The 21862-nt window shown below is 38.5% G+C and overlaps 1 protein-coding gene across 3 annotated transcripts in view; it reads right to left on the bottom strand.

Moving 5' to 3' along the window:
- The window catches only part of CDADC1 (cytidine and dCMP deaminase domain containing 1), a 46186-nt gene that overhangs the window by 16720 nt on the left and 7604 nt on the right, over positions 1–21862 (bottom strand). For all 3 annotated transcript variants that reach the window (XM_077855760.1, XM_077855761.1, XM_077855762.1), the window contains exons 3-5: positions 20689–20763; positions 10428–10605; positions 3429–3998 (exon numbers count right to left, since the gene is read on the bottom strand). In XM_077855760.1, the coding sequence (XP_077711886.1) occupies positions 3429–3998; positions 10428–10605; positions 20689–20763 (823 nt within the window). The remainder of the gene's footprint in view (positions 1–3428; positions 3999–10427; positions 10606–20688; positions 20764–21862) is intronic.

Here is a 21862-nt window from a genome sequence, read left to right as displayed (position 1 = left end):
AAAATGAGAGACTAAAATAGAAATTCTTCATATTAAGAGTCTATTTTTTCCTACCATTGACACTAAGTATTTTTCATGTGATTTTTTTTTTTTTTTTTCTAGTCTCAGGAGCCACTTTTTCTGTTTCAGTCTGGGGACAGACGGAAGGAGGGGTAAAATGTGATTTTCCACCAGTATGCAGCTCTACTGCCTAGCTAAGTTTAGTTATACCAGCAGAATATTCTTTACTATGTCTTTTAAAACCAGAATAAAATTTAATCCACGTTAGGTGTAGATTTCACACAGCTCCAAGGTTGGATGACAAATGAAGTGATTTCTCAAGAATCTTTTCATTTCTGCAATTTTCACACAAATCGCTCCCCATGATCTGCTCATTCGGAAGGTTTTCTCTGTGTACCTTTGAGGGAAAGGTCGACTTATAATTGCTGAGCCAAATTCCTGAGACTCGGATCACTGAAAGTCAGGGAGCTCTTTTAGCCCATGGTTCCAGAACACGGTGTGGTTATTTAGCTCCTGATTCTGTGGCCATGTCAGATTTGTCCGAGTGTGATCCACAGCCAACTTCATCAGAATCACTGGATGCTTGTTAAAAGGCGGCCTCCTGGCCCCCATGGAAATCTCCTAAGCAACCTCTCCAACAAGTCAGGCAGGGCTCACAAACCTGCATTTTTTGTGAGCATCAGCTCGGTTCAAAGGCGTACTGCAAGTTGAGAACCACCAAGTTATGATTTGAAACAGCTAACTTCCGTGGCTACTCCAACCTGCATTCACCACCACTGTTGTGTTTTAGGAGGAAAGCATAATCTTCAGCTTTGGGAAACACTTTGTCTAAGGGAAAACAGGACCCTGTTCAGAAATCACACTTGAATCGGGTAAGATGCAATGCCCTCCTAAACTCTTTTTTTTCCCCTCTAGGGTCTAAAGGAACGTTGTCACTCTTTTGGTACCTCAAAATGTCCTTTAATGACACCTCTGTGGATTCTATTTATCCATCATTCAAAAAGCAATCATCAAGCACCTACTTCTCAGTTGCTTTTAGAATTCTGTTGTTAGATGTTTGGGAATTCATTTTACTCGTTATGTGTATTTTTAAATGGTGTCTTTGTCTCTAAAGTGAAATAAAGTCGTCAGAGCAAACTGAACAGAGTGAAACTAAAAGTCTGAGTTATTAGGAGCATGCTCTATCAGGGGGATATCTACCCAGGTGGATTGTTAAAGGAGACACATATATAAACTGCCTGGCTCTGTGCCTGGCACCTTCTAAGTGCTCAATAAATTGTTATTCTTATAATTTATCACCAATGAAGAATATAGGTCTAGATTTTCTTATCTGAAATCCCTTATATCAAGGTTTTTTTTTGACAGCTTGATTATACTTATTTTGTGACCACACCTGACCACACTTTTAGTGCAAATATTCATACATTTTACTCCATATGGATGTGCTTGATTACAATGTACTGCCTCAGGCCCCTCCCTGGAATGCTGGGTGAGATACAATATATATAACCATATTACCTTTCTAAAATCTGAAAAATTCTGGACTCCTTTTCATCTGGCTCCAAGAATTTTGGATAAGGGATTGTGGACCGTTTACCTTTGGATATAAAAAAGATTTCCTTTATCCATTCAGCACATTGCGCTTAGCGCTAAGGGAAAAATGATGACGAGCACATGGTTCTCTTCCCTGGATGAGCTGACAGTGGAGTGGAGTGCATGACCCAGAGTTGCATCCTATTCAAGATTTGGGCTCCAGGCAAAAAAAAAAAAAAAAAAAAAAATCATACACAATCAAAAAATTAACCTTGCAAAAATTTTTAAGTTACCCATCACGTGCAGAAGCACATCTTTATGCACAAAACTCTGCACAGAAAGAGTGGATAACTTTAGAATTAGAGTATCTTCTAAAGAATGTAGATGCAAATTTGTATCTATACATTACTGCATCTTGAAACACTGGAATCATACATCGTATGATGGAATATTCTCCTAGGAGAAGCAGGATGTACTGAGATAAGTAAAAGAACAGCACATTCCTATCTCCCAGTTTACCATCACTCTGGAATCAGCTGAATTCTAATTAGCAAAGGGGAATTAGTGATGTAGAGCTGGGACAGCTGTTCCCACCGATGTTTCTGTCTTTCCAGAATGGCTTAGAGACGAGTTCTTTATAAAGCTGGTTTTGGCTAAGATGCTAATGCAGAGCCCATGATACAATAACATAATTATATTAAATCAGACTTTTACACAACATTTGTTTGGAGCTATATGGTTTGTGCCTGTAGGAGAACCAAGTTCTTTAATAAAGAATTGAGTGATTATTAACCCTGCTGAACATCAGAATCCTTTGCAGAACCTTAAAAATTCATAAGCTTAGGCCACATCCTTACAGACTTGGTTCAGTAGGTCTGGGTTGGAATTTACGCATTTGTACTTTTAATGAAAGTTTTGATGGCGACTCTGACATGCTGTCAGTTGAGAATTTCTATTCTACTCCAAAGTACTTTGTGGTCTTTAGAATTAGAATATACTGCAAACCAGTGGCATTTGTATGGACCTCTTCTTAAGATTTTCTTTCTTCCCTTCTTTCTTGGGATAAGCTTAAATAAATAAATAAATAAATAAATAAATAAATAAATAAATAAATAAATAAATTCCTCCATTCACCAAATCTTATTCTACTGTTCCTCCTGCCTATATTTTCCCCCCTTTATTTCAAAGTTGCATTTAAAAAAGTGATCAAATCATGATTCTACTTTGAAAAATCTTATGTCTGGCAAGATGTGAAAATATTGTTCTATAATTGGCAATATAGATCTTTTATCTATCTTTTATCACAATAAAGAAAATTCCCAATAAAGAAAATCCCCAAGTGACATTTTCCTTTTTTCATATATACACTCATGTACAACTTAAAGTAAAAACATTTGATTTCTTAACTTGCTGATTAAAGATATACCAGCAATTGGAAGAAGTTGTCAATATTCCTTTACTTTAATTCTGTTAGTTATTTTGAATTCACATTTTTATTGTAAAGATTTTCAAAGTTTTATTAAATACTGAATACACACAAAATATTGAAGAGTTAACTAAAAATGAGTAATTTTGGTCTCTCTCCTTTCTCTTTTTTGTCCCATCTCTAGTAGAGGGCTCCATGAACAAGAGGACAAAGGCAGGAAGCAGGAGGGTCTAGATAATCAGTTCCTGATTTACAAATGTAGCACTGAATATAAGGCCACAGGAATCCTAAACCTTCTCTAAGAGTTGTCTATTCAAGGGTGTCACTTGCTTCTATACATATAATGACCAGCAAAACTTCAGTATCTAAGAGTAAATGAACTCTGTGATAGAGGAGATGAAAACCGTTTTACTTCTGAGACAAATACAACCCAGTCAGCCCCAATTTATGCACTAAGCAAGTAACTCACCAGTTCGATATGCCAATAACCTGGCCTGAACCATGCAGTGCCTTGCAATTTCTTGTGGCAAACTTTGATTGTGAGTTTCATTAATCTGTTCGGTATTACCACAATAAAATCCGTAGTGCTTAAAGTTGGGCACACTGGAAGCTACTGTGGCCAAGAGTAGGATAAGGTCTTTCATGTTTTGCCTCAGATTGCTAAAGTATGGATTTTCACATAGGTTCTCCAAACCTATTGTCATCAGTATTTGCTTATGCATTTCTTCATTTGAAACCAAAAATAACATTTCATATTCTTTTATTCTTTCTTGTTTACATTCAGAATAAAAGTCAACGTTAGCATCCGGCAATGTTTTTGCAATTTTTTGAATAAAGTCACATTTGTAAGAGGTCTCCTCTACAAACTGCACCATATAACACACCAAAGGCTGAAGTAAGACACACACATGGGCCCGACTGTTTGACTTCAATCTTTCCACCGCTTTGGCATCTAACTTTGCATCTTCAGAACTAGAAGGCTCAGTAAGCAAACTTATTTCTGGATCAGCTGGCCAGTATGAAATTCGGTTAACTCCAGCTGAAATACAAAATATGAAAGGTAGTTATCAGACATATGTTGAAATTAAGAGTTTTCTTAATAAACCCTCCATATCATGTGGTAGACCCAGAGGTCCCAATATGATAAATGTCTATCATGAAGTCATCTATAATGTCTTGGCAAACTCTGGCCCACAGGTCAAATTTGTCCCATTGCCTGTTTTTGTACAGTGTGCAGGTTAAGAATGGATTTTATAGTTTTAAGTAGTTGGAAAAATTGAAAGAATACTATTTTGTGATACATGAAGATATTATGAAATTCAAACTTTGAGTGTCATTTATATAAATAACATTTTATTGGAACACAGAGTCACTCATTCATTGACCTAGTCTCTGGTTGCCTTTGTACTACAATGGAGCAGCAGACTGGTACAGACACCATAGGGCCTGCAAAGCCTAAAATATTTGCTATCTAGCCCTGTATGGGAAAAGATGGCTGACCCCTAACACAGCTCATGGAAGTTATTTGTGGAATCCCTGGCTTTACTAAGTGTGGTCCCGAAGCCTAGTTCCAGGACTATATAACCAGAGTCCTGTAAGTAATCAAATGGCTGCTTCTAGAAATATTGTAGCTGACAACTGGTAGTGTCTAGACTTTTGTATTTGAAATAAACAATTCATCCATACATTAAAAATGTATCTACACTCTGAAATCTTCCTCTGGGAAGCTATTCTAAAAAAAAAAAAAAAAAAAATTCACACATGCATATATCTAATGCAGCACTGTTTAAAATAATAAAAATAGAGGAGCATCTGGGTGGCTCAGTCAGTTAAGTGTCTGCCTTTGGCTCAGGTCATGATCTCAGGGTTTGGGGATTGAGGGCCTCCCCACCCAACCTCGTTGGGCTCTTTGGTCAGCGGGGAATCTGCTTCTCCCTCTCCTTTTGCTCCTCCCCTAGCTCATACTCTCTCTCTCTCTCTCTCTCTCAAGTAAATAAATAATTAAAACAGTAAAAACAGAAAAAACCTAAATGGCCAAAACAATGTGAGGGCAGCAATGTATGTGTGTTGGGTGGGGGGAAGGGGAGCAATATTATTTTTTTTAAGCCCACAAAATTAAAGACAAAACAATAAACTAGAATTTTCAAGTAATGTGACAGGTTAGTAATCTTTTTTTTTTTTTTAATATTTTATTTATTTATTCATGACAGACACAGAGAGAGAGGCAGAGACACAGGCAGAGGGAGAAGCAGGCTCCATGCAGGGAGCCCGACGTGGGACTCGATCCCAGGTCTCCAGGACCACACCCCGGGCTGAAGGTGGCGCTAAACCGCTGAGCCACCAGGGCTGCCCGGTTAGTTATCTTTGATATACAGAGATTTTAATTCATTAACAGCACATATGAATTGACAAGAACAGTAAGGCCTCAAGACCAACAAAATGATATGATCAGACAATTTATAAAACAAAACTAGATAACAAACAGATGAAAAATATTTTGTATTCGAGAGGGAACAATGAGATGCCTTATACAGGGTTAAGCACCCAAATGTTCATCAGTTAATTAGTATTTTACAAAGAGACCCCTTTGTTAGTATCTCATGCAATTTCAGCTAGGAAAGATTCTTATGATTGTGCCCAGAAGTGAAGAGACAGATGGCTCACAGGGTGTCCTGCATTCAAAGTAACAGATGAACTAAAAAGTCTTAGCTGAACAAGCACACATTTCTATCTACTCCCTGCTCCTCCTGACTCTTATTGTAGCTTGCATTATAAATCAATTTTGAAGGCCTTGGAGCTGACATCAGAATGTTTCCTCTGGCTACCTCTCACCTTGCTTCCTTCTGTTGGGGTTCTCATAATCCATTTCCTACTCAGTAGCAATAGTCAATCTTTCATCTAAGCATCTGGCTTGCTTCTAGCAATCCTGATTTAAGGAGAAGAGGGGATGGCTAGCTAGGCTTTGAACAAATGTTCATGTACCAGTGGCAAATGCTACAGCAGGGACTTTCAAATTTTCAGACCTTGCTACACTCTTAAAAATTAACGAGAGCCCCACAGAGCTCTGCCTATGTAGATTATATACCTACTGATACGTACTATATTAGAAACTTAAAACAAATTTCAAAAAATTGCAATCCATTAAAAATAACAAGAGAACCTACTACACATTAATATAAATAACACAGTTTAATAAAAAAATAACTGTATTTTCCAAAACAGTAATGAAAACTAGTTGAGAAGAATGGCATTGTTTTAAATGTTTACAAATCTCTTTATTATCTGGCTTAATAGAAGACAGCTGGATTCTCGAATCTGCTCCTGCTTTCAATCTGTTGTGATAGGTTGTTTCCACTGAAGTATATGGAAAGCATCCAGCCTCATACATATGTCTGGTTGAAAAAAAGAGTACTTTAACAGACATTTCAGGTAACTGAATATTCTTGACACTACATAAAAATTTGACAAGGGATAATTTCTTAAAAGTTAGTTACAATGTGGAATCTGAAATATATCAACAAACTTTTTTACAATTATGTTAAACTCCATTGGCTTATTGTGCACTTAGAATGGCTCTTTCACTCATGCATGATGTCGTAGCATCATATGTTGGTCTTCTGGAAAATACTGGTTTACTGATTTTACAATATTACAAAAGAAGTCCTATTCATTAGTATCACCATTATTAATATCACATCATTAGAGTCTTTAAGTGTTGGGAAAGTGTAAGCTCATGATGGTGGATGTGACTTTTCCAAAATTCTAATTTTCATCTGAAGACTCAAAATTTATCACTAGCAACAAATACTGTCAGATTTCCTGGGAGTTACCGGTTCACTTCATTTATTTCTGAGAGTATCTGTCAATTGGCCAAGTCTAAAAAACTATATAGTTTGTGTGTTGACAGTGTTCCATGAAAAAAAAGTGAGTAATTCAGTTCATAACATAAGCATAAAGACTAAGAAAGAGAAGCCATTTCAGGCCCCCAGCCATGTTCTGTGACCTACACCTTCCTTACTGGCTCTACTTGCCCTAGCACACGGTCTTGCAGAACCTTCCAGGAAATGTCAGAATTGCAAAGAAATGCAAAAGGATTTTAAGGGAACAAAGGTAATGCAAAAACTAATGGTGGCTACCAGGCTTGGAAACAGCCCAGTCCTATCAGTCACATAAATCAGTGGTAAAAACTCCCAGTGCTGTTTCAAAAGTTAACAAAGCCCTGCATTCCTTGCAAGAGATAAGGAGCTCAAGACCTCATCCTGTTTATACAAGCTCTAGGGGTATGCCCATAGCCCCTTCCCTTGTCTGACAGGGACTTGTAAGGTTACCTCTGCCTCATTACATTAAAATTTCTGCCCAAGGAAGAGCACAACCCTCACTGACATGATATACAATGTAAGTAAACGCATGTTGCCTTAAAACCAATGCACAACCTTATGCCCGCCTTTGTACATGATGACATAACTCTCCTTTCTAAATATTTATCGTAACCCCCAAAAAAGAAATCCGCAACCAGCTCAGGGAGTCATGGATTTGGAAGTTACTCCCCGTGACCTCCTTATTTGCTGCAAGTAAAGTTTCCTTCCTTGTGGAGTGACAACTCCACCTGGTGCAGTTTCTGTCTACAACTCACCAAGGAGCCAACTCAGGAACTCCTGTTAGTTCAGTTACAATAACTCAAACAACTGCACATGTAGATGGCTTTCCTTAAGGCAACTTTCATACTTAGTTGGGTTTGTAGCAAAAGTGCTCCTATTTTTTCAGACAGAATATTAAAAAGATGTCTACCTAAGGGCTGGGATTTAATAAAATTAATAATGTTAACTGTTTCATCAAGGACATTCTTACATGAAACCCTCTTTTTAAACTCCAAGTTCGTGGCCATGGAGAGTACAAGGACTATCACTGCCTTGCTTCATTCTACAGCAACAGTAGTTTTACTCACTATTCTTTTGGTACTATTGGTATAAATGTAGTGTTATTATGAAAACAGTATGACCTTGTGGACCATCAGAAAGCCACAGACTGCACTTTGAGAACCACTGTGCTTTAGCAAGGTTTTCCTTGTAATTGGCCTAATAGGAACTGTAGCATGGGGTTAAACCATGACCCTTCCCCCAAGATCAAATGTATAAGCCTAAAGTAACAGCAATTTCATTTATATATGGGTCCAGCACTAATATAAAAGCATTTCTATTGTAGGTTCTTCCTGATTTTCCACACTTCATTATTTGCTTTGTGAAGTTCAAACGTCTTAAGGACATCAAGCAGTGGTGAGTTAACTGCACTCCCTTATTTTTCTAATTTTTCTTTCTAATTCTGATTCTCTAATAGGTCGGAGGCTAGTAAGACTACTTTCAGCATAGTCAGGTCAGTACAAAACACAACTATGTTTTATTCATTTTTCTCTCTTGACTCTAGAAGAGATTAATCAACAGTGTTTTGGTCTTGTCACATTCTTTTTCTTTATCAATGCCATCTCAACCCTATTTCACACCCTGCCTAATATAAGAGTCTGCTCATCAAGCTCTTAACCTCTTATCTTTCCAGGTTCCAATTTGATAACAAAAAATTAAGAAGTAATAATAATAAGTTTAATCATGTTACAACCTGCTCAAAAAGCTTCGGTGGCTCCATATTATCTGTAATAGGATTTATAGGTCAACTAACACAAGTGATAAATGAATATCCAATCTGTACAATTGGTCAAAAAAAAAGAAAAAGTCCCTACCATTCTCAAATCTACCTTCTCTATTCATAATGGCAGGGGAAAGACTATAGAACCCAAGAGTATCTGTGCTCTACCTGCCTGAAATACTTGCTGCAGGCCAGGAGGCTCTAGCCACATGACCATTTCTTTTGGAAGTGCCTCCACTGTAGCTCAAGGGCACTGCCTTCACTATGGATCTGATCACTACTCTGAAGACTTTCATGTAAATAAAAATCACCCTTTCTCTAAGTTTAGGAATTCTGTTTTATGAGATAAAGCTCAAAGGCCATACAGTTTTTCAAAGTTCTCCACTGAAGTCCCAACCGATCATTATCATCCATCTGCCACTATTCTTTCCAAGAGTATTTCTCCATCTCAAACACCAACCCCCAGCAGCTTGCTTCTCACAAACTGACGAATCCACACATGCTGGCCCCCTGACCAGGAATGTGGTCTTCGTCCTCTTCATCTGACCCATCAAGATCCAGCTTAAGCCCCAGCCTTTCATTACATGCCAACCTGCATGGATCACTCTGAATTCATAGATCACCTAACAGCCTTTATCACTCATTCGGTACTAGATGATGTGTTATAGTAAATGGTAACACAGATAACCCAAGGAGCAAATTGAGGGAATGGATTAAAAGTATATAAACCTTATTTTCCCCCAGAATCTCTCCAAACCCCTTTTCTGGGGGGGGGTTTTAAGGACACCTCATTACACAGGCATGATCGACTACATTATTGGCCACTGGTAACTGAACTCAAACTCCTGTCCCACTCTCTTTCCCCAGAGGTCTGAGTGAGTTTAAAAGCTCTAACCCTGTAATGACCTAGTTGGTTCCACTGGCAACCAGGCCCTCATCTATGGGGTTTCCCAAAAGTCACTTCACTAACAAACTCAGGTGTGGCTGAAGCGGGTGTGTTAAGAATAGTGTTAAGAATAATAAAAGACACCTCTATCACTCTCAACACTTTTTTTTTTTTTTTTTTTTGCCAGGACTGGGATGAAGACCAATACATAATTCATGTTCTAAGTCACAATACCACAGTGCCTATGTAAAAGAGGTCATATGTTTAAAATGGGAAAATGGTCTGCATACTTACCTGGGTACAAAATAGAATCATAAGCATAAAGAGCTTTAGTGAGTAGCCTGGTGTAGCAGAGGATAGTTAAACATTTATAATCTGAGCTGCTCCTTCCGAAGTACGGAGCGGTGACTGGGAGACCACTGCTCAGCCAGGAACTACAGAGCTCAGCGTGGATGTGAACAGAAATGATGCATGGGACTTCCAGGCCAGCGTTTTCAGGAACAGGTAAGCCTTCTCTAGCCTCTGTCTCAGTCTGCCTCTGGATGCAGAGGACTCAAGGCTCTAGAAGACGACAGCAGCAAATATGACAGAAGGTGCCTATGCCCATGAATCAGCCACATGGAGAAAAACAGCCTGCTGTTCAGCAACACCTACGTTGGACTAGTACATGAGTGATAAAGGTTTAATATGTTGAGCCACTGAAATTTTAGTGTTTGTTATGGCAGCTAGCATCAGTCTATAATACATGAAGGGTTCTCTAAATAGTTAGTGACAGGGCTGAGACCAGAACCCACGTTTTTTTTTTTTACTCTTCTCACAATGTATCAGACTGTATTCTGATACGTATTTATATTTCTAAATGATCTCAGTGGTGTTTAGGCAATTTATCTTGGTTATTCTTAGCTAAATACTATTAATCCCCAACCAAGCCTTATCTACACTTACCATTAACAATCATTTTCAGACAAGCAGAACATGGTTTCCTGGAAAAATAAAGATCACAGTTTTTCAGCCTTGCCCCATGTTTTATGAGAGCAATTTTCCCAGCGTGTAAATCTTCACTAGAACAGTGGAGACCAACAATTTTCGTGTTTTTCACCACCACAAGACCAGTTCTCTTCACCTACATTAAAATACAAAATAATAATGTATTAGTTATAACATTCGTTAAAAAAGACACAAGAGGCCCAAACTAGGACTCATTTCCACATCACCAGCCTGAGACCTACTACCTAACTGCAGTTCTGGCCTCTCCCAGGAATATAGCCTCAATCAATCAGAACTGGAATTTCCTAGTCAGCTAGCAAGGATATCCACCTGGTAAACTCCTGCAGTCCCCCAAAAGAAGGAGCCTTACCTGAAACAATCCACTTTTTGCTAGCAACTTCTTTTTCCTGTCCCTCCTACCTTACAAATCTCCTTTTTGCATTGCTTCAGAGCCCCTCTATATTTACTAGATGGGATGCTGCCCAATCCATGAATCATTGAATAAAGCAATTAGATCTTTCAGTTTACTCAGCTGAATTGTGGGTTTTTTTTTTTTTTAAGATTTTATTTATTTATTCATGAGAGAGAGAGAGAGAGAGAGAGAGAGAGAGAGAGACAGGTAGAGGGAGAAGCAGGCTCCATGCAGGGAGCCTGATGTGGGATTTGATCCTGGGTCTCCAGAATCACACCCCAGCCTGAAGGTGGCGCTAAACCGCTGGGCCACCGGGGCTGCCCTGAATTGTGTTTTTTAACAGATTTGGTGGCAGCATTTGGATCCAAGGAAAAACTCCTGATGGCTCCAGGGACAACAAGAAACACAAGCATGGTACCTGCAAACCCTCTGAGCTCTCTGTCATTTTTGCCATATCTAAGGGCCATGGGTAAGTTGGTTCTGAGCTCTGCTCACTTTGCACTGAGCCCCTAATCTGATTGACTTTCCAGTCCAAAATTCCCCCATTTAATTGGAACCACCAGCCCTTGATTTAGCCCCCAGATTCCACATTGGGAAATCCTGGTAATTCAGTCGACTGCTCCCCATTGTGTGGAATCCCAGACTACAGTCCCCGTTTGTTGAGGTCTGCTGGTTCAGTCCTTTACCCAGGCCCAGATTCCATGTTGGTAGTGGTATGCACAAGACCTTCTCTTGGCCTGTGCATCTCTTGATTACTGCTGGTGTGTTAAGGTGAACATGTTTGTCTTATTTTGTGGAAGTAAAGGCTATTGCTAATGGAATCTTGGGAGACCAAAAGCTGCAAATTGGTGGACACGGGTTGAGCACTTAAAAACTGTTAGAGTGTTTGCCACTTAACTCTAACAGTCCTGTGTTAGGGTAAGTTAGTCATAGAAGGGGTTATATTGACACTAGGTCACCCACCAACCTCAAGAAAATTTCGATGCAACTAGGTACAAGGCAAAACATCATACAACCCCCAACTCCAACCCAGTAGCATGTCCCTCTTAGGTATTAGTTTGGCTCTGAGAAACTCACTTAGCTTTAAAAAAAAAAAAAAAAAAAAAGAGGGGAGCCTGGGTGGCTTAGCTGGTTAAGCATTCAACTCTTGGTTTCAGCTCAGGGTCCTGAGATTGAGCCCTTTGTTGGGTCCATGCTGAGTGTGGAGTCTGCTTGTCCTTCTCCCTTTGCTCCTCCCCCTGCTCTCTCTTTTTAGAATAAATAAATAAAATCTTAAAAAGAGAGCAAGAGAGAGAGAGATCCTTAAGTTCTAAAGCATACCACTTTTTGGTACACTTAACTTATTTTGAGCCTAAAAATTATATCCTGGAAGCTATAAATATCTACAAAATGACAAAATCTTACAAAGTTTTTCTGTGCCCCAAGAAGTTGGCTTGGTAACAACCATCAGGTTGAGGGCTCCAAAATATGACCAGACAGAAATGTGGGTTGTACCTCATTTACCACTAGCTACAGCTGGACAGAAAATATGGGTTAAACTCACTTTCTAGCTAGGGTTCTACCAAACTGCTATAAGTCCTCAGATAAATAACAGCCTAGAATGTAATAGACATTATATGAGGAATGGTCCAATTAGATAAGATCATTCAAAAAGTAAGGGTTCCCAAATCAAACAGAGTGGTATATACCTGTTTTAACCAGTATGCAGAAGCCTCCAAAAAGCTTCAAAATTCCAAAATGCCTTCATTGAAAAATTTGTTGCAAATTGCTTGTGAAAAATTAAAAACACAAGAGGTACATAAAACAGGACTCTAAGACTGAGGTAACTCCTACCTTTACCCTCTATCCTCCTTTAATTGAGTGTTCATCCTAGTTATCCTCCGTCTGAATCTTCTTTCCACTCTGAGAAGACTATAAGACCATAAACAAAACTCCACCAAATTAGAGGGTTTACAGATACGCCCAGATACCCTTGAAGGAGGGCTAAGATGCTACTTGACACCCTTAAGTGACGAAGGGAAAGTCCACCTATTCTTTTTACCAATCCTCAAACCTCCTGTATTTATCTCAAAAGGCTTATAAGTAGTTTTGGAGGAACTTACGTTCTTTCCCTGTACCTGTACCTGTACATGTTTTATCAGGTCTTCCCCAGGAATGCTAATCTAAACCATCCCCAATTCTTAAGACTGAAGAAAAAAAGTGTGTGTGTGGGGGGGCACTTTTTATAAATACAAATTGATACAGAAGATCCCTTGCCCAAAATTTAGTTCACAGCTTTCATAAAACTGCTTGTGTCAAGGACAAATACCAATCTTAAAAGTCTTCTCCACAGATGTTATAGAAAAAGCTTTAGCCATCTGAACAGGTAAGTTTAACTTATTCCAACTATTCTTTTATAAGTCAGTGAGCTTTGCATCTCATGGCTAAAATCTTAAAATGAAAGCTATAAGGCTTCTGTTTGCATCCGTCATGTGTTTATGTGAATCTATGTATATGTGTTGTAGATGTGGTATTTTCTACCTCAGGATTGTATTGCCAAAATTAATTTGTAAAAAAGCTCCATTTAATTGGCTTAAAGAAAATTAAGCACTTAAATGGATTATTCGCAAAATTCTCCACAATATTATAGAAACGATCCCAAATGTATTTCAGGTTCACATGATCTGGAAAAATATTCAGTATTAAGGCTAATTTAAGCTTGTTGGTTTAATTAAAATAGACATGTCTTTAAAGTTATCAGCACTGAATATAATGCAGTCATACAAGTTTTTTCTACGTGGCTTTACTAGTCAAAAAAGTTCATGGTTCTGTTACAAAATCTGTCAGGTAGGGAAATAACTTGGAATGATGAAATTTAATAAGCAACCTAAACAATTGCTCAAAATAAGTGAACTAAGTAGATGTGAGATAAAAGTTTTTAGGCAAACTTTTAAAATAATTCCCCCCAATTTTTTTGTAACCTGAAACCTTAAAGTTTTGCTAAGTTAAATTAAATGATGTATAGTCCCTGAACACAGGTTTATCTACTTTTTGGCTTCCTGTTACAGAGGAACTAAAGATTTTAGGGTTTGTTAGTGAATATGTTTTGTGCCACACTGAAAAATTTACTGAGAAGGCAAATGTTTCTAGAAATTATGAAAAGTATTTATAAATTTGCCAAACCACAGAATGCTAATGTAAAAGAAAATTCACAGTTGTCTACTTCTTTATTTTTATTAGAAATTAAGGTTTTTAAAGGTTGCAAATTCTAATATATTTAATTAAAGCTACTAGAAATAATTTTTAAAATAACCTCCATATGCAAGGAAAGTAGGATATGTGTTTTCAGGAAAAGAAAGCATGAGGAATACATTTTTTTGTTGAGGGAAAAGAAAGTAATTTTGTCCTAAAGTGAGGCTGGTTATTTCAGAATGGGAAAGAGGAAAAACCTGGGACAAAATCTGAAGGGATACTAAAGAGGTTACAGAAGATTTGTGGAAAAGGAATATTGTGTGTGATGAAGCTGGCTAAGATTAGAATAAATTAAATTAAGGGTTTTTTTAAAAAAATGAATGTATTTTTAAAGATTTATTTATTTATTAATGAGAGACACACACAGAGAGGCAGAGACGCAGGCAGAGGGAGAAGCAGGCTCCATTCAGGGAGCCCAATGCGGGACGTGATCCCAGGACCCCGGGGTCATACCCTGAGCTGAAGGCAGATGCTCAACCGGTGAGCTACCCAGGCGTAAATAAATGTATTTTAATACCAAAAGTAAGGTGGTACAAAATTAAAGTTTGGTTCTCTCTGTTAAAAGAATAAAGTTTTCTTGGACTATTGGTCAGTTCTTGATAAGAGATTGTAAAAGGTCTTTCTTTACCTTTTAAGTAATCTGCCCATAAAACAAAGATTTTGTGTTTTCTCAAAATGATCTTATGTGTTTCATGTTGTCTTCATCAGGTGTTTGATTACTTAAAAAAAAAACAACAGATTTTTCACTATTAAAAGAGCTGTTTTTTTGTTTGTTTTTTGTTTTACAATGATTTAAGTTTCTCTATCTGCTTTTGAAGTCTTTGTCACTTGGTTAAAGTAGATAACTAGGTATTGTTTCACCCTGACCTATGGATCCTACTTGACCAAGTGTTTTAAAAACCTTCTGATATTTTTGCCAAACCCGGAGACCTCAAAATCAAATTCACTAGGAAGAGAAAGAGCCAATGTTGAGGTTACTGCTTTCTCCTAAGATGTCAGTTCAAGAACATTTTTTTCCATCCCTCTTTCCCTAACCATCCTTCTTCCTAATTCTTACAGCATGAAAGTAGGATTCTTTTGTCCACATTTTGCCTTTCCCTGCCTTGAAAGATTATGAAATCTCAGGCCGTTACAAAGGGGTTAATGAACTTCCAAATGACTGTTGGACTTGCCTTGATGCTGGGGATTCTGCAGTTCTGCCCATCACAAACTTCACCCTGATTTCCAAAGCCTCAGTTTCTCCAGAACCCTATCTCTTGTTAACAACCCCAAACCCAGGGAAACGTGCACCCAAGCTCTGCACAGAGAAAGGGACATGAGGCAAGAGTAACCAGAATAAAAACTGCCTGTACAGTCCACAGACCCTTAAATTTTACTGGCTTCCAGGCTGTCACCTTTCCAGCTCTGAGCCACAGACTCAAATAGGAATTACCAGGAGGCATATGTGATTAAAAATTGGCTCCCTTTGGCAGATTCATACTTCTCTGCTTAGGAGGGAGTATGAATGAGCCAAGATCAGGAACCTCTCCTTAACTCTTTAAATATTACCAAATCTGCTGCTTAAAAAAACAGCTGCCCAATAATAATCTTTAGAGCTTCTGACCAAAGTTGTTCTTGGTGAAAATGGTCCTTATTTTTTGGCTGAACGAGAAGGTGTCTGTGCTGCGACCAACACCACTTGCTGCACAGGGATTCACACTTGTCGGAAAGTTGAAACAAGGGGCAGCCCCAGTGGCGCAGTGGTTTAGTGCCACCTGCAGCCCAGGGCGTGATCCTGGAGACCTGGGATCGAGTCCCACGTTGGGCTCCCTGCATAGAGCCTGTTTCTCCCTCTGCCTGTGTCTCTGCCTCTCTCTCTCTCTCTCTCTCTGTGTGTCTCTATGAATAAATAAATAAATAAAATATTAAAAAAAAATACCACCAGCATTTAAAAAAGAAAGAAAGAAAGAAAGAAAGAAAGTTGAAACAAGCTACGTGGCTCAAGAAAGTTTAACAAGGTCTTCCTTTAACTTATTTAATTTTGACTGGTTTGGGTGTTGGGGACCACAGTTCCAAATGCCCTCCAGGTATTGGGGGTTACCCTGCTTGTAATAATCATAGTAGTCTTCCCACATGCTGTATTCTCTCAAATACAGCTTTAAGTGTATGTTTGCAGCCACTAACCACCAAACGAGTCATCTTCCTAAGACTGGAACATCAGAAAAAAGGAATGAAGAGAATGAATGACTTGAAAAATGTGCACCTGAAGTCATGCAGTCTGTGAATACCACAAAGATTCAGCAAAACAACCACCGGAAACAAAAACAAAACTCATGACCTGTGAAAACCACCACAGAGGATCAGCAAAAACCATAAGAACTTCAGAGCAACAGCCGGGGATGACGCTAATGCCTTGTTTTGATCACCTCTCTCAGGTAGAGGGGTCTGAGCAACGGACGAGTGGCCCCAAATAGAATCACTCGGGCTAAGCCCACATCATCAGACTGAGACTTTAATGCCTAACCCAATTGAGGTTTTTGCCTTTCCCTGGAATAAAACCTTAACCAGTGAGAACTGTAGTTTCCTAGTCAGCTAGTGAGGAAATCCACCTAGTAAATTCTTGCAATCCCCCAAAGGAAGGGGACCTTGCCTGAAACAACTCACTTTTGGCTAGCAACTTCCTTTTCCCGCCCCTTCTGCCTGTAGAAGTCTCTCCTTCCTGCAGAGCTTCAGAGCCCCTCTCTATGTAGTAGATGGGAGGTCGCCCAATTCATGAATCATTGAACAAAGCAATTGGATCTTTACATTTATGCAGTTGAACTTTGTTTTCTAACTTATCTAATGATTGTATCACAGATTATACTTGATTTATTACTAAAATCAAAGTTTTATTTAGTTCTTTATCTGAACATGTTTTGAACAAAAGCACGTTTCTCATTAGGTCCAAAAACTGTTCTGAAAGTTTTATTTTGGCTTTATACCAAAAATTTTCTAAATCTAGGCTTTCTTAACCAAACAAAGCATTTAATTACCCATTAATTTGTCCAACTGAAAAATAAATACACTTTAATCTAGGGAAGGGCAAGAACCAAGTTGATTTGAGTTGTTTCTACAGCATCCAGTCTATAAACATTTAATATTAAGCTTCTATGTGGTAATAAGGAAAATATAGAAAACCTTGTGGTTTTATACATGGATAAGTGAAGCCCAAAGAGATTATGTGACTTTCTGAAAGACTCACAGATGGAAAAAGGCAGAACTAAAGCAGAGGTCATCTTAAATTTTAAAATATTTTAAATATTGACTAAATAAAGATAATCTCGGGGATCCCTGGGTGGCGCAGCGGTTTAGCGCCTGCCTTTGGCCCAGGGTGCGATCCTGGAGACCCGGGATCGAGTCCCACATCAGGCTCCCGGTGCATGGAGCCTGCTTCTCCCTCTGCCTATGTCTCTGCCTCTCTCTCTCTCTCTCTGTGTATGACTCTCATAAATAAAAAAAATAAATAAATTAAATTAAAAAAAAATAAAATAAAGATAATCTCAATTTTTTCCTAAAAACTCACTCTACCAATTTTTTGCATGATGGCAGTCTAGACTAATGTGGTTAGGTCCCACCTCCTACAAATATATAGGCTATATGCAATTTAAAAAAAAAGTTTTAAATGCATAGTTAAGCTCAAAAGGAAGGAAGGCACATGCTCAGGTATTAAAAACAAAGAGAGAACTAAAAGCCAGAGCAGTAAGCCTGAGCCACCTCAGCAGTATCCCACCCACAGGCAGGGGATTGGGCTGACTCTGCTTCCAAGCCCTGGAGACTGGGGATGGGCTGGGATTCTAAAGACATGCTGCTTTAAACCTAGTGTCCTAACTTACATGGATACTAATAGATAAAGTTCGTGTGACAATATTAATATCAGATAAAATGGACGAAGTTAAAAATCAGTTCAATGTAAGGCACAAAATAGTCTATGCCATCTTCACAGGAAAGGATTCTGAACTAAGGAATGTAAACCTGATATTTGGGTTTGGGACTAGTTGTCACAGTATGTGGGGGAACTTGGGCTCTGAGATTAGGGTACCTGTTATTCCTTACTTCCTTTCAAAGGGATTTTATTCTACAGTAATCCCCAAGAGGGCACATCTTGAAGATCAGACCAGAGCTTTATTAACTAAAACAGTCAAGTTTCAGTTTCAGTTATAAGTGTTTGCAGCTATGGAGAATATTTTGTGAAATGCCTAGAAAGAAAAAACAGAGAAAATTTTATAGAATTCCCTTTCTGAGTTACCATTTCCTAAACTTTAAGGACATTTAAAAGGAATACAAAAATCTTTCCCTTACAAAATATACTTCTAAAAATTAAGTCTAAAACATGAAAGATCTATATTGGCTTTTAGAAGAAGACTTAGGAGATCCCTGGGTGGCGCCGCGGTTTGGCACCTGCCTTTGGCCCAGGGCGCGATCCTGGAGACCCGGGATCGAATCCCACATCGGGATGCCGGTGCATGGAGCCTGCTTCTCCGCCTCTCTCTCTCTCTGACTATCATAAGTTAAAAAATAAATAAATAAATAAATAAATAAGATTTAAATTTACTGTGATTTTATGAACCCTTTCCCCTTCCCATTCCAAATTACTTAAGAGTGTTATGTTCCCCAAATCCAAAGTATATGCTACTATCTACTTCTGAATAGTTCCAGTGAGTTTTTCTTTTTAAGCTATAACTTCGGATAAGAACTGAAAAGACTTATCAAGAGATCTCAGCACGCTAGAGTTCATTTTATTAAAATGAACCAATTGTGGGATGTGTGGCTGGCTCATTTGATGGAGCATGCAACTCTTGATCTTGGAGCCATGGGTTCAACCCCATGTTAGGTGTAGATGTTAACTTAAAAAAAAAAACAAACCTTTAAAAAATAAAATAAAATGAAATGAAACGAACCAATCGTGACAAATGGAAAAGGCTGCAATTGAATGATTTTAGCTTTAGATTTTCTCAGTAGTTAAGCAGACAGAAATAAAGCCAGAAACCTGGACCAGAAAGGACTTTTAAGAAAACTATTCCAAAAAACAAAAACAAAAACAAAAACCAAACCCAAAACTATTCCTAATAAGTGGCAAGCATACTCATCATTTTATTATTTAAACAATCTTTTATCCCTCCCCCATCCCTCAGCATAGGCACAGAGACAAAACAAACAAAAATGAACAATCTTTTAGGCTAGGCTTATTTGTCACTTTTTTGTCTAGAGTCTTTTTTACCTTGGAATATATCTTTTGTTTTTTCATTTCGTTTTTAGCTAAGGCCAAAATATCAAATCTGAAACCAAGATTTTTTTCCATCCCAAACTTAAAACAAAGCAAATAAAAGCCTACGTTGCATTCCATTTTGTACTTCCACTTACTGCAATTCCTAGAAGACTAAATCTTTTTTAGTGAATCATTGCTCTGAATCCGACTGCTTCACTTTGCTAACATCTTGGCAAGTTGTCTGTTATCTTGGTTAGTTTTATATTAAAACATAAGCAAAACAGGACAATCTGTTTTGATAAGCAAACGAGTATATTAAACTATATTTTTTGCCTTGCCTTTCTTATAACTAAAAATATGTAAATACTCAGAGACAAATTATTTCTATATCCTTGTTGGGCATTTTAAGAGACTCACTCTCAGAACTTACCAGATCTCCAGGAATGTACATCAGAATCATCAAGCTAATTTTTTTTTCAAAATATACATGTTTTATCTCCACTAGATACCCAATAAATCAGAATTTCTCTGGAAAACTTGAAAGCTTAAAATAACAAGGGAATGCTATGCAATATTAAAAAGAACAGAGTTCATCTTATCAGGTCTGGGCTTTAATTTTACCCTTCCTACAAGCTAGTAAATTAGCCTGCTTCTGTTTCATGGATGCTGGTAGAATGGTTATGAAGCTCCTGGGTCAGAGACAGAGAAGGTGATCATTCACAACACAGCAAGTAGTATGAGCATCATGTTTGTGATGTTTCCCTTGCCCACAAGTCCCACAGGGGTCATGCAGATGGGCCCAGATGGATTCCTGGACAGGAAGTGGGTTGTTACAGGAGAAGAGCACCAGCCCAGGGATTGCTGTTTTATCACAGACAGTAAGCAAACCACCTCTCTGTCCCAGAGGGAGACATTAGCTAAACCCTCAAGCTTGCTTGCTGCAAACACAAGTCTGAGAAATGGCCTCCGTAAAGAGCAGTTAGGGCCTTGCATTCTTAAAACCAGCAATATGTGCTGGAGTATGAGAGAACCACGTAAGGAAGGGTGTTTCTCAACACATGTATGTAAACTAATATGGAAATTTTTCAAGAATTAAATTTGAAAATTAAAAAAAAAGATGTAGGAGCATATTATAAAATAACCTGGGTTTGTTTTGTTTTTTATAAGAGAGACATGTATAGTCTTGTAAATGCATAGAAAACTTATAGAAAGATATGAAGGGTACATAAGAATCTGCTCTGGATATGGAAATGGGAAAGTTGAGTATAAGCACTTTTATTCTACTTTATACTACTGTTTTTGCTTTGTTATTACAAACACATGTCTTTTAAAAAAATAAAAAAAAAATGCACCTGTTTTTTGTCAGTAGGTATTCTGGACATCTCTTCATTATCTCCTAAGGGTCCATGCTTTTCCTCTTCCTTTTCCTAATTAAAAGCAGATTAAGGAGGAAAAAAAAGATCAGTTTAACATTTCCGAGTTGAAGGCAGGTTTTCTTGGTTTTGAATCATTCATCTTTTTTTCTTTTCTTTTTTTTTTTTTTATGGGGACATGACCCTTTTTTTTTTTTTAATTTTTATTTATTTATGATAGTCACAGAGAGAGAAAGAGAGGCAGAGACACAGGCAGAGGGAGAAGCAGGCTCCATGCACCAGGAGCCCGATGTGGGATTCGATCCCGGGTCTCCAGGATCACGCCCTGAGCCAAAGGCAGACGCCAAACCACTGCGCCACCCAGGGATCCCCATTCATCTTTTTTTCCTGATGAAAGTCTGCACTGACTTCATGCTTTGTTCAGGTTCAAGTTCAGACTACATAACCTAGTAAATAAGGCCTTTACGATCAGCCCCCTATACACTTTCCCAAAATACAAAGGACTGAAAATTGTGGTCAGAAAATAAAATTCTGTAGTTTAAGACTTCGGAGTTGGGGCAGTTTTAAGGAACAGACTAGAGTGTGGCTGTAGCTAAAAAGGGCTAAAGGTGACTAGAGGTAAATTAACTGGAACTGGGAAGTTTGGAACTACGCAGCAAAAGCATTAGATAATGGACTGTGGTAGGCAGAATAATGGGCCCCCAAAGGCCTGCCTGTTCCAATCCCTGGAGACTGTGGCTCTGTTACATCACCATGGCAAGGCTGTAGGTAGAGTTAGGGCTGCTAATCATCTGACCTTAAGATGGAGGATTATCTGGGTGGACCCAATATTATCACAAGGGTCCTACAGTAGAGAGAGAGAAGCAAAGCAGTGCCACTGTGATGCAACATGAGACAGTCTCCACCGCTGGCTTTAAAGATGGAGGAAGAGGGGATCCCTGGGTGGCGTAGCGGTTTAGCGCCTGCCTTTGGCCCAGGGTGCGATCCTGGAGACCCGGGATCGAATCCCACGTCGGGCTCCCGGTGCATGGAGCCTGCTTCTCCCTCTGCCTAAGTCTCTGCCTCTCTCTCTCTCTCTCTCTGTGTGTGACTATCATAAATAAATTTTAAAAAAATTAAAAAAAAAAAAAAAAAAGATGGAGGAAGAGGTTCC

The sequence above is a fragment of the Canis aureus genome, chromosome 17 (assembly GCF_053574225.1).
Source record: "Canis aureus isolate CA01 chromosome 17, VMU_Caureus_v.1.0, whole genome shotgun sequence".
In the NCBI taxonomy this organism is placed as follows: Eukaryota; Metazoa; Chordata; class Mammalia; order Carnivora; family Canidae; genus Canis; species Canis aureus.
Note: the sequence above shows the minus strand (reverse complement) of the source record. Positions and strands in the feature narration are given on the sequence as shown.